The sequence below is a fragment of the Oscarella lobularis genome, chromosome 14 (genome assembly GCF_947507565.1).
Source record: "Oscarella lobularis chromosome 14, ooOscLobu1.1, whole genome shotgun sequence".
Lineage (NCBI taxonomy): Eukaryota > Metazoa > Porifera > Homoscleromorpha > Homosclerophorida > Oscarellidae > Oscarella > Oscarella lobularis.
Window position 1 is genome coordinate 2297036 of NC_089188.1, and position 10681 is coordinate 2307716.

General features: G+C 45.8%; 4 protein-coding genes across 9 annotated transcripts; all 4 read left to right on the top strand.

Annotated features, from left to right (window-relative positions):
- The first annotated feature begins 2 nt into the window (after positions 1–2).
- On the top strand, positions 3–2200 carry LOC136195511 (calponin homology domain-containing protein DDB_G0272472-like). Of its 2 annotated transcripts, none has more exons than XM_065984839.1 (8): positions 3–131; positions 187–225; positions 286–402; positions 451–515; positions 583–663; positions 735–1810; positions 1876–1969; positions 2024–2200. In XM_065984839.1, the coding sequence occupies exons 1-8, from the start codon at positions 42–44 to the stop codon at positions 2109–2111; spliced, it is 1650 nt and encodes a 549-aa protein (XP_065840911.1). In that variant the 5' UTR covers positions 3–41; the 3' UTR covers positions 2112–2200. The 2 variants fall into 2 exon arrangements, with proteins under 2 accessions (XP_065840911.1, XP_065840910.1); XM_065984838.1 differs by having other exon boundaries at positions 283–402; positions 2024–2199.
- A 41-nt stretch (positions 2201–2241) lies between these two features.
- On the top strand, positions 2242–3339 carry LOC136195514 (LHFPL tetraspan subfamily member 6 protein-like). Its single transcript, XM_065984844.1, has 2 exons — positions 2242–2780; positions 2938–3339. The coding sequence occupies exons 1-2, from the start codon at positions 2300–2302 to the stop codon at positions 3168–3170; spliced, it is 714 nt and encodes a 237-aa protein (XP_065840916.1). The 5' UTR covers positions 2242–2299; the 3' UTR covers positions 3171–3339.
- Positions 3340–3374: 35 nt separating this feature from the next.
- On the top strand, positions 3375–6044 carry LOC136195513 (putative glycerol kinase 5). Its single transcript, XM_065984843.1, has 17 exons — positions 3375–3498; positions 3554–3647; positions 3695–3770; positions 3824–3917; positions 3978–4067; positions 4130–4171; positions 4220–4357; positions 4428–4501; positions 4559–4619; positions 4674–4800; positions 4852–4956; positions 5018–5068; positions 5126–5169; positions 5216–5319; positions 5380–5439; positions 5496–5632; positions 5678–6044. Exons 1-17 carry the CDS (start codon positions 3388–3390, stop codon positions 5809–5811), a joined length of 1542 nt encoding a protein of 513 aa, XP_065840915.1. The 5' UTR covers positions 3375–3387; the 3' UTR covers positions 5812–6044.
- Positions 6004–10680, top strand: LOC136195509 (mucin-2-like). Of its 5 annotated transcripts, none has more exons than XM_065984835.1 (3): positions 6004–6164; positions 6227–9727; positions 9866–10680. In XM_065984835.1, the coding sequence occupies exons 1-3, from the start codon at positions 6068–6070 to the stop codon at positions 10585–10587; spliced, it is 4320 nt and encodes a 1439-aa protein (XP_065840907.1). In that variant the 5' UTR covers positions 6004–6067; the 3' UTR covers positions 10588–10680. The 5 variants fall into 5 exon arrangements, with proteins under 5 accessions (XP_065840907.1, XP_065840908.1, XP_065840909.1 ...); XM_065984836.1 differs by having other exon boundaries at positions 6227–9109; positions 9248–10680; XM_065984837.1 differs by having other exon boundaries at positions 6227–8629; positions 8768–10680.
- Position 10681: the final 1 nt, after the last annotated feature.

Sequence of the window (10681 nt, forward strand, 5' to 3'; positions counted from 1 at the left end):
TCGCTACGTTCTCGCGAGAAAAATGACATAGGAAGAAAAGAATGGATTCAGAAAGCAGCGAGCCGCTGTACGCGCCGGATTACGAAGCACTCAGACGCAGCTGTCACGATCGGACGAAAAAAGCCCTCAAAGTCAGCCGTTTTCAAAATCCCGCATATGTAGATCGTCAGATTCTCTCTTTTCCAGGCCGTCGACGCGTCTCTAGCCGAGAAAGTGATGCCCGAGGTAAGAAGAAACCTTGGAGAAGACTCGACGAGAGTAAACGGTTCGCTATCGCTTCAGAAGAACGCCGAATCGACGACGAATCGTCGCGAAGCGGCGGCTATTCTCATACAGGCCCATTATCGTGGCCATCTGGGCCGAAAAGAGCACGTGCGACGCCTATATGAGCAATTCGAACGCGTAAGAGCCAACTCGCGCGAAAAGACGAGCGAAAAATCGGCGCCATAGGAGGAGAAAGCGCGACTAGAAAAACAAAGAGCTCAAGTCGAAGAGGGCCAAGTTCTCATAGAAACGTACGAAGGCAAAAATCGTTAGGGATTCGCGGAGACCCTTTGTAGTCTCCTCTCTATTTATCTCTAGAAATAGACTCGAACGCGAGGTGGAGGAGGATCGCGTCTGTCGACGTAATAGGCAATTGAGACTCGTTGCTTATGCGATTCGGTGAGTGCGTGTGTCTACGTGGTTGGGGTTTCTTTCGGTTGCTTGGTGAGCGTGGTGTATTTGTCTAATAGGATACAAAGAGCGTGGAGACGATATAAGCGGAAGTTGACGCCACGTGATCAAAATGACGATCAGGAGACTAACCAATCAGAGGACGGTCTCGTTGAAGTGGCACGTGATCTAAATGATGACGGAGATGTTTCGGAAGAGGCTAACCAATCAGAGGATAGTCTCCTTGATCAAAACGATGATCAAGAGGCTAACCAATCAGATGATGGTCTCGTTGAAGTGGCACGTGATCTAAATGATGACGGAGAAACTAACCAATCAGAGGATAGTCTCCTTGATCAAAATGACAATCAAGAAACTAACCAATCAGATGATGGTCTCGTTGAAGTGGCACGTGATCAAGAGACTAACCAATTAGATTCGAGAAGAAGAAGAAGCAACAGTGAGCCTTCATTTGGATATCGATTTCAAAAGAACGAAATCGAGGAAAGAACTGCTCGTTTCTATAGTGACACGTCGGACAATGAGGCTCCTCCTCCCGATGTAAATTTGGACGAAGAGGAGGAAGAATCAGCAATGAGTCCATCTGAACGGTTGACCATGAATTGGGCGGCTGCTGAAATGAGACTCAGGGCTCTGGACGCAACCGAAGCGATTTCTGATAAACATTTGATGAAGGTATCTCATCAATTGAGTTGCACTAGCACTACAAGTGAAGAGACGGCTACGACTGCAGGCGGATCGACTAGTTTGGAAGTGGGAAGTCCCGGCGTTTCGAATTCGAATCTCGCGTATAAATGGAAGGGCGGAAGACCGAGTTTTCAAATGGTTTTCGTCGAGGACGTGATGGAAAGTAGCGGCGAAGAGGATTTGAGAACGCCTACGAATTTTCTGACGAGACCTTCGTACGTCGACGACGAAAAGTCCAAAGAGCCGAAACGCGACGACGTTTCTTTTGCTTTTGATAAGGAGGAACCCGTTCCGTCTCCTTTATCCGCTTCGCCTCGGCTTGAAGTTTTGTCACCCAGAGAGACGTTTCTCCGAGGACAGCGACGTTTTTTCACGAGGCAATCGCTTGAACGGCTGTCTGTTATTCAGCTTATTTGCATTGTTGAGAGTTTGCGGAAGCAGATACATGGTAGGCGTTTTGATTGTCTTTGTACTGGTTCCGTGCGTGAGTGGGCGTCTATCTTTTTATTAAAGGGGCGTCTGAAGTGCTCGTTGACAGTCTGATTGAAAAGGACGATTACCAAGAAAAGCAGAACGGTTTGAATAATCAAATAGCGGAACTAACGAGGTATCAGTGTCAATTCACAAAAGAATGCACAGTTCGTGAATTGTGTATGTATAGGGATGTCCAGGTGGAACACAAGGCAGCTCAAAAGTCTCCAAAAACGAAGAAACCTAAACGCAAGAAATGGTGGCCAAAACCGTCTTAGATAGAGAGAGAAGTAAATAAATTGGTGACGTAGGTACTAACGCGCGTGTTGACGTTCGATAATTTGCATTGGCACGTCGCCTCCAGCCAATCACGTCGCGCGCATCAAAATAACATTAGGAGCGACTCCTACTTAGCTGACGACTCGCGCCCAAGCCCTAAACTACTCTCGTCTTCGTTGTGAGCGCAATGTGTGGCAATCTTACGGGCTGCGGCTATTTGTGGGCTATGCTATCGATCATCGTCGCCGCCTCGACGTCGGTTGGCTACTATTACGCCGAATGGATAACAACGCAACCCCATTTGAGCGGCAGGGCGGTCTCGAACGTCACGACGGGCACCACCTTTTGCGAGGGCAAAAACGCGTCCGAACTCGCCGAGACGTCGTTTACGTTTTCGACGTTTCGTCGCTGCAACTATTGGACGACGGAGGAAGACGAAAACGAGGGTACGCGATGCTACAAGATCGTCCACAAGTGCGGTCGATACAAGGATTTCGGCGGGGACGAAGGGATACCGTCGGCGGCGTGGCAAGCGGGCGCAATTATGGGGGGAACGGGAGCGGGGCTCCTTATCATGGTCGCGCTTGTCGCTTTTTTTGCGCTCTTTATCAAGGGCATTTTCAACAAATACGTCGCGGGAATGTGCGGATTCTTTCAGTTCTTGGCCTGTAAGTATCGCAACGAGGGGAGGGCCCCCTTTGAGTCAGTTCCCTTTCTTCCCCGCGCGCTGTCGACGTGTCAGATCCGGGATGAATTGAGTGTTTCCATGGATCCCGCATGACTGAATAGGCTTCCATTCGTTAACTGTCTCCTTTTTCTCGGTAGTCGGTCTCGTCGCGGCGACAGTCATAGTCTATCCGCTCGGCTTCGACGCCAAGCGAATACAAAGCGAGGCTTGCGGGTTGGGCGCCGGGCAATTCGACTTAGGCACTTGTTCGTTCGGATGGCCCTTCTGGCTTTCCGCCGGATCGGCCATCGCTATTCTTCTCGTTGCCTGTCTATCGCCTGTCGCCCGAAAGAACGACGAGAGTCTCTACAAGAGAGGCTACGTCATCTGAACGCCCTGGTGGAAACGATGCAGTTCTGAATGTAATTAAATTTAAGTCGGGTAGATTCTTGTTAGTAGGTTAGGGTTATGTGCAAATGAGACTTCTTTTCGCTTTGGCCTCTGGCAGTACACTTTTTTTTTGGCGTGGTTATGAACTTATGATATCCTAGTAGTTTTCACTTTGCGGTGTGCACGTGACGCTCTCTTTTTAGACCCCGTACACCTAAATGGCCGCCGCTGCAGAAAAATTCGTCGTTTCCGTAGATGTAGGAACGACGAATATAAAAGCGTGCGTTTACGACAAAGTGGGAACGATTCGAGGCGAAGCACGCGAGGAGGTTGGGAGTGGGGGCCCCTTCGCGTACAGCACGAAAACCCTTCATTCGACCAAAGGTTTCGATCGAATGCCCGCGGCCCCAATGGGCGGAAATGGACGAAGAACGCCTCTGGGAAGCATTCCAATCGGTGACCAAGAAAGCAGTTCTAAGTAAAACGAACGATCCCGGATGTGATTATTGACTAAATGAGATACAGACGCAAGCATCGGCTTCGAGAATGTCGCATGTCTTGGCATAGCAACGCAAAGGGGAACATTTATCACTTGGAATAAGTGAGTTGTATTAATAATTAATAATTAATTAAAAGTATTTATTTTTACATTAGACAAACGGGAAAGCCCCTTCACAAATTCATCTGCTGGCACGATTTACGATGCGCAGAATTATGCAAACGATGGAACAGCAAGCTTTCGCTTAAAGCGCGTTATTTCATTTCCTTCACCTTATATCTTCATATATATTTATTTATTTATATATAGGCTCTTCATGCTGGCGGATCGTTCATGCATTTCTTTACGAAAAGCAATCGTTTTATGGCGGCAAAAGTTCTTCACTTCTATCCCAGAATGGTCCATTGTCATCTTTTAATTAATTAATTAATTATTTATTTATTTATTTATTTAATATCTAGGCTATTTCACGACTAGCGTGGGTCTTAGAGAACATAGATGAAGTAAAATTAATCCGTAGGCGTTCTCCCCTCTTAATATATTAGAAATAGGCTAAAGAATTAGCTGCAGAAGAAAATCTTCTCTTTGGTACTATTGACACTTGGCTCCTTTGGAAAATCTCAGCTGGTCGCTTGCACGTGACCGATTATTCCAATGCTAGTAGCACAGGAATGTATGATCCTTGGAAAGTAAGAATAATCTTTTCCCTCCGCGCGCGCATGCGCACAGAGAGCCAGAGACACGTTTTTTCTCTCTCAGTTAGAATGGTCTAAGCTAATATTCTCCCTTTTTAAAATTCCAGACGGGATTGCTCCCAAAGTGGAAGACACAAGGTAGAATTAAAAATTAAAAATCGCGGAGAGGGGGAAAAAAATTCAATCTTCGTCTAGTCAGGAATTTTGCGTGTGTCCTGAGAGCCTATTTGGAGCCTCATTTCCAATTTCAGCTATAGTAAAAATAATATTTCAAGTTTTTCTCTTTGCTACTTGGGTGTCTAATTAACAGGTAGCTGATCAGCAGAGCTCCTTTTTTGGGAATTGTTGTTGGGCGCGCGGTGACGTCAAAATAACATCCGGTACGGGGACTTTTATTGACGTAAACACGAGCACGAAACCCCACGCGTCAATGACCGGTCAATAATGATTATATATAGGATTTAAAAATGGTTTAGTTCGCGTATTAGGAATGTTGCCTTTGGTCGGATGGAAAATCAAGTCCGAGGTAGTTTTTGTCGCCGAAGGGCAAGCGTCAGCAACGGGGAAGACCGTAGAGTGGGGACGCGAATGCGGTACATTAAAAAACATATAGAGTTTAATTAATTAATTAATTAATTAATTAACTCCTCGTAGGATTTTATCCGACAGTTGAAGAGTCGTCCCAAGTAGCCAAATCAGTCGAAGGTTTATTACATAGTAGCGTTTTAATTTTAAGATTGACGATAACTCGCTGTCCTTCAGACGCCGGCGGCGTTTGTTTTATTCCCGGATTTAGTGGCATTTTGGTATATATATTTTGACCCTGCGGTTTTTTGGATTTTTCGTGCTTAGGTCCCCTTCAATGATCCCAAAGCGTGTTGTGGTATTCTTGGTATTACGCCCCAAACGAAGCCAAGTCACTTGGCGAGAGCTCTACTGGAATCAATAGCGTTTAGGTATTTATTTTCCCCCTTTGGCTAAACTATTGATTAAGATCTAAAAATGCGTATATATAGAATCAAACAGATTTTTGATACGGCTAATACGGAAACGGTCGTGAAAAAGACGAAAATTAAGTGCGGTTTCGTTCTAGTCTTCCCCAAAAACGTTTTCCTCGATTTTTTCCTTATAGAATTGACGGGGGAATTAGCACGAATGACTTCGTCATGCAACTTGTTGCAGATCTGACCGGATGCACGGTAGAACGGCAGTCCGATCATCGAGATATGACCTGTTTTGGCGCTGCCATGTTGGCAGGTCTCGCAGTGGGTAGGCGAGCACTTTAGGCCCTTTTAGTCCTATAGTTCCTTCAAGGGTTTTGGTCGAGAGACGATCTCGAGAATTTTGGGCAGGCAAAAGATACGTTTACACCGCAGCGTTCTCAAGAGGCGGCCTATGAACGATGGGCAAAAGTAGTGCCGCGTTGCCTCGAATGGTACGCGGTCTAAACGCGAAATAAGCGGCTTATTAATTCCTTGAATAGTTGCGCTATGTTTTGTATGCTTGATTTTTTTTGTATTGTATTCGAAACAGAACCGCGAAGGGGGGGAATGACGTCTTTGATTTTAGTTCGAGACGGAAGCGTAGGTGCGTTCGATGGCGGTTGGGACGCCCTCCTTTGTCTCTGATAGGCTCTCGAGCTGTTAGAGTCTGTTGGAACTAAAGAGTGCGACTAGCTTGAGTTTTCTCTCCTCTCTACGTCGTATGCAGCGGTTCGTTGTCTCTATCGTTTTGTGGAGCTGTTTGCTTCCGATCATAAGCTCCGATGGTCACGATGGCATGACAGGGAACTCGAAAGAAGGTAGGTAAAGTCTCCTTTTAGATCTCCCTGCAAATTATCTCCCTTTGGCGTCTGCGTGTTAGGTCTGGCGCACTCTGGCTCTCGATTTGTCGCTCTGCGTCCTCCGTCGAATGCGCGCATCATCAAACTACTCATCATTTCGACTGATTCATCGAAACCCGTGCGAGTGACCGTCACGGAAACGGATAGCGGCGACAGTCGCACAGCCACGGTCGCCGTCACGAAATTCCTCCCTCGGGGACAACCGATATCACTCCGACCCTACAAACGCGTCGACAGGAGCAGCGTCGACGTCGTAGCGACGGGCGGGAATATCAGCGTTCACGTCGTCGAAATCGACTCGTCGTCGCACGTCACAACAAATGTCGGTCAGCTCTTACCTATTAGTACGATACCCAAGGCAGAAAAGTACGTTTTCGTTGCCCCTGACGTCAATCGGGGCCGCGATACGCTGCATATTGCTTCCGTACCCGGCGTAGCGGCCCAAGTTACGATCGAAGTGCCGTACGATATTGCCTTTAGTTCGTGGAATCTTCCTTATTTCGTTAAGCGAATGACCTTTGATTTACCTGACAGTATGGTCGTGAGGATCGTTCGTCCAAGGGGGGCTTCGCTGCGAGGTTTCAAAGTTTGGTCGTCGGCACCTATTGCCGTTTTTGTCAGTCATCAATTTCCGCGGAGGCGTGACGGCGTTTTTCATCAGCTTCCGGGTGTTTCGCAATTAAGCGATACGTACTATTTCCTCGCGCCAAATGACTTGTCCGTTTTTCCGTGGACCATATACGAGAACACCACTGATGACGATATAGACGCCGGTTCTGATGATATTTATTTCGAGTCATATGACAATTTCAGTATTGGTGTCGTCAATGGTCATTCTAAAATGGCATTGGCGCTGTCTTACCAAGGAGAACGACTTGATCGCTGGGTTTTACCTGTTATTGACGAAGAATCGCGAAAGTATCACATCTTTCATCCACAGAGCGTCTCGCTAAGTTACACTTATGTTACCTATGTTGGCATAGTGGCTCACTCGAAAATAAGGCTCACTGTCAACGGAGAGCCGCAAGTTTTGCAGTGGACGATCAGCGAAATGAACGGCGAAGAAATCTACGTTGCCATGTTTGAAATATTGGGAGAACCGCTGCGCGGAGACGTCGCGCTAACTGCCATGTATCACATCGAAGGCGACGCCTTCTACTCATTGAACTCGTATTTTTCCATTAGACCGACTCCCACAACGGAAGCGCCTACTACAACAGAAGTACCAACAACAGAAAAAACTACAATAGAGCCACTTATCACCACAACGGAAGCGCCTACTACAACAGAAGTACCAACAACAGAAAAAACTACAATAGAGCCACCTATCACCACAACCGAAGCACCTACTACAACAGAAGTACCAACAACAGAAAAAACTACAATAGAGCCACCTATCACCACAACGGAAGCGCCTACTACAACAGAAGTACCAACAACAGAAAAAACTACAATAGAGCCACTTATCACCACAACGGAAGCGCCTACTACAACAGAAGTACCAACAACAGAAAAAACTACAATAGAGCCACTTATCACCACAACGGAAGCAACTGCTACGACAGAAGTACCAACAACAGAAAAAACTACAACAGAACCACTTATCACCACAACGGAAGCAACTGCTACGACAGAAGTACCAACAACAGAAAAAACTACAACAGAGCCACTTATCACCACAACGGAAGCGCCTACTACAACAGAACCAACAGCAGAAAAAACTACAATAGAGCCACCTATCACCACAACCGAAGCACCTACTACAACAGAAGTACCAACAACAGAAAAAACTACAACAGAGCCACTTATCACCACAACGGAAGCGCCTACTACAACAGAAGTACCAACAACAGAAAAAACTACAACAGAGCCACTTATCACCACAACGGAAGCGCCTACTACAACAGAAGTACCAACAACAGAAAAAACTACAATAGAGCCACCTATCACCACAACGGAAGCAACTGCTACGACAGAAGTACCAACAACAGAAAAAACTACAACAGAACCACTTATCACCACAACGGAAGCAACTGCTACGACAGAAGTACCAACAACAGAAAAAACTACAACAGAGCCACTTATCACCACAACGGAAGCGCCTACTACAACAGAACCAACAGCAGAAAAAACTACAATAGAGCCACCTATCACCACAACCGAAGCACCTACTACAACAGAAGTACCAACAACAGAAAAAACTACAATAGAGCCACTTATCACCACAACGGAAGCGCCTACTACAACAGAAGTACCAACAACAGAAAAAACTACAACAGAGCCACTTATCACCACAACGGAAGCGCCTACTACAACAGAAGTACCAACAACAGAAAAAACTACAACAGAGCCACTTATCACCACAACGGAAGCGCCTACTACAACAGAAGTACCAACAACAGAAAAAACTACAATAGAGCCACCTATCACCACAACGGAAGCAACTGCTACGACAGAAGTACCAACAACAGAAAAAACTACAACAGAACCACTTATCACCACAACGGAAGCAACTGCTACGACAGAAGTACCAACAACAGAAAAAACTACAACAGAGCCACTTATCACCACAACGGAAGCGCCTACTACAACAGAACCAACAGCAGAAAAAACTACAATAGAGCCACCTATCACCACAACCGAAGCACCTACTACAACAGAAGTACCAACAACAGAAAAAACTACAATAGAGCCACTTATCACCACAACGGAAGCGCCTACTACAACAGAAGTACCAACAACAGAAAAAACTACAACAGAGCCACTTATCACCACAACGGAAGCGCCTACTACAACAGAAGTACCAACAACAGAAAAAACTACAACAGAGCCACTTATCACCACAACGGAAGCGCCTACTACAACAGAAGTACCAACAACAGAAAAAACTACAATAGAGCCACCTATCACCACAACGGAAGCAACTGCTACGACAGAAGTACCAACAACAGAAAAAACTACAACAGAACCACTTATCACCACAACGGAAGCAACTGCTACGACAGAAGTACCAACAACAGAAAAAACTACAACAGAGCCACTTATCACCACAACGGAAGCGCCTACTACAACAGAACCAACAGCAGAAAAAACTACAATAGAGCCACCTATCACCACAACCGAAGCACCTACTACAACAGAAGTACCAACAACAGAAAAAACTACAATAGAGCCACTTATCACCACAACGGAAGCGCCTACTACAACAGAAGTACCAACAACAGAAAAAACTACAATAGAGCCACTTATCACCACAACGGAAGCGCCTACTACAACAGAAGTACCAACAACAGAAAAAACTACAACAGAGCCACTTATCACCACAACGGAAGCGCCTACTACAACAGAAGTACCAACAACAGAAAAAACTACAACAGAGCCACTTATCACCACAACGGAAGCGCCTACTACAACAGAAGTACCAACAACAGAAAAAACTACAACAGAGCCACTTATCACCACAACGGAAGCGCCTACTACAACAGAAGTACCAACAACAGAAAAAACTACAATAGAGCCACCTATCACCACAACGGAAGCAACTGCTACGACAGAAGTACCAACAACAGAAAAAACTACAACAGAACCACTTATCACCACAACGGAAGCAACTGCTACGACAGAAGTACCAACAACAGAAAAAACTACAACAGAGCCACTTATCACCACAACGGAAGCGCCTACTACAACAGAACCAACAGCAGAAAAAACTACAATAGAGCCACCTATCACCACAACCGAAGCACCTACTACAACAGAAGTACCAACAACAGAAAAAACTACAATAGAGCCACTTATCACCACAACGGAAGCGCCTACTACAACAGAAGTACCAACAACAGAAAAAACTACAATAGAGCCACCTATCACCACAACGGAAGCAACTGCTACGACAGAAGTACCAACAACAGAAAAAACTACAACAGAGCCACCTATCACAGTTACTACAGAAGAATATAGCAGTGCGATATCCGGTTCAGGAGATGTACCTTCGATGCGTCCCATTGTCCGTCCGCCCGGATGTCCATCGTCGATTGTCCAGTGCAACGATGCCGATATGTCTGTGTTTACACAGAAGCTTAGGGACTGGTTTCTTGTGCAGTCACTACAGTCTTCGATGAGTTTTTCCGAAATATCTGCTGCTTTGAAAAATCAATCTTCGGAGTCCAATTCGAAAGTTCTTACGTGGCTCTTTGCCCGCCATGACGTCAGTCCTGCGGACGATTTATTGTCTCTGAACGAAATCGATCGTTTTGTTCAGTACCTGCGACGGCAAAATTGCGCTTGTCATTTTTTTTCGGACTACGGCTGTTTCAAAAATCCAGCTGGGGTGAAAAAAGACGTTCTTGGCATGTGTCTCTACAAAAATAGATTCCCGTAGATCTAAGACATTTTTTGCACACTTGAACCTATTTTAGTACACTTAGCTGCACCGTGCGTGTTTATGTCCAAGAAAATATTCTAATCCACCTTAG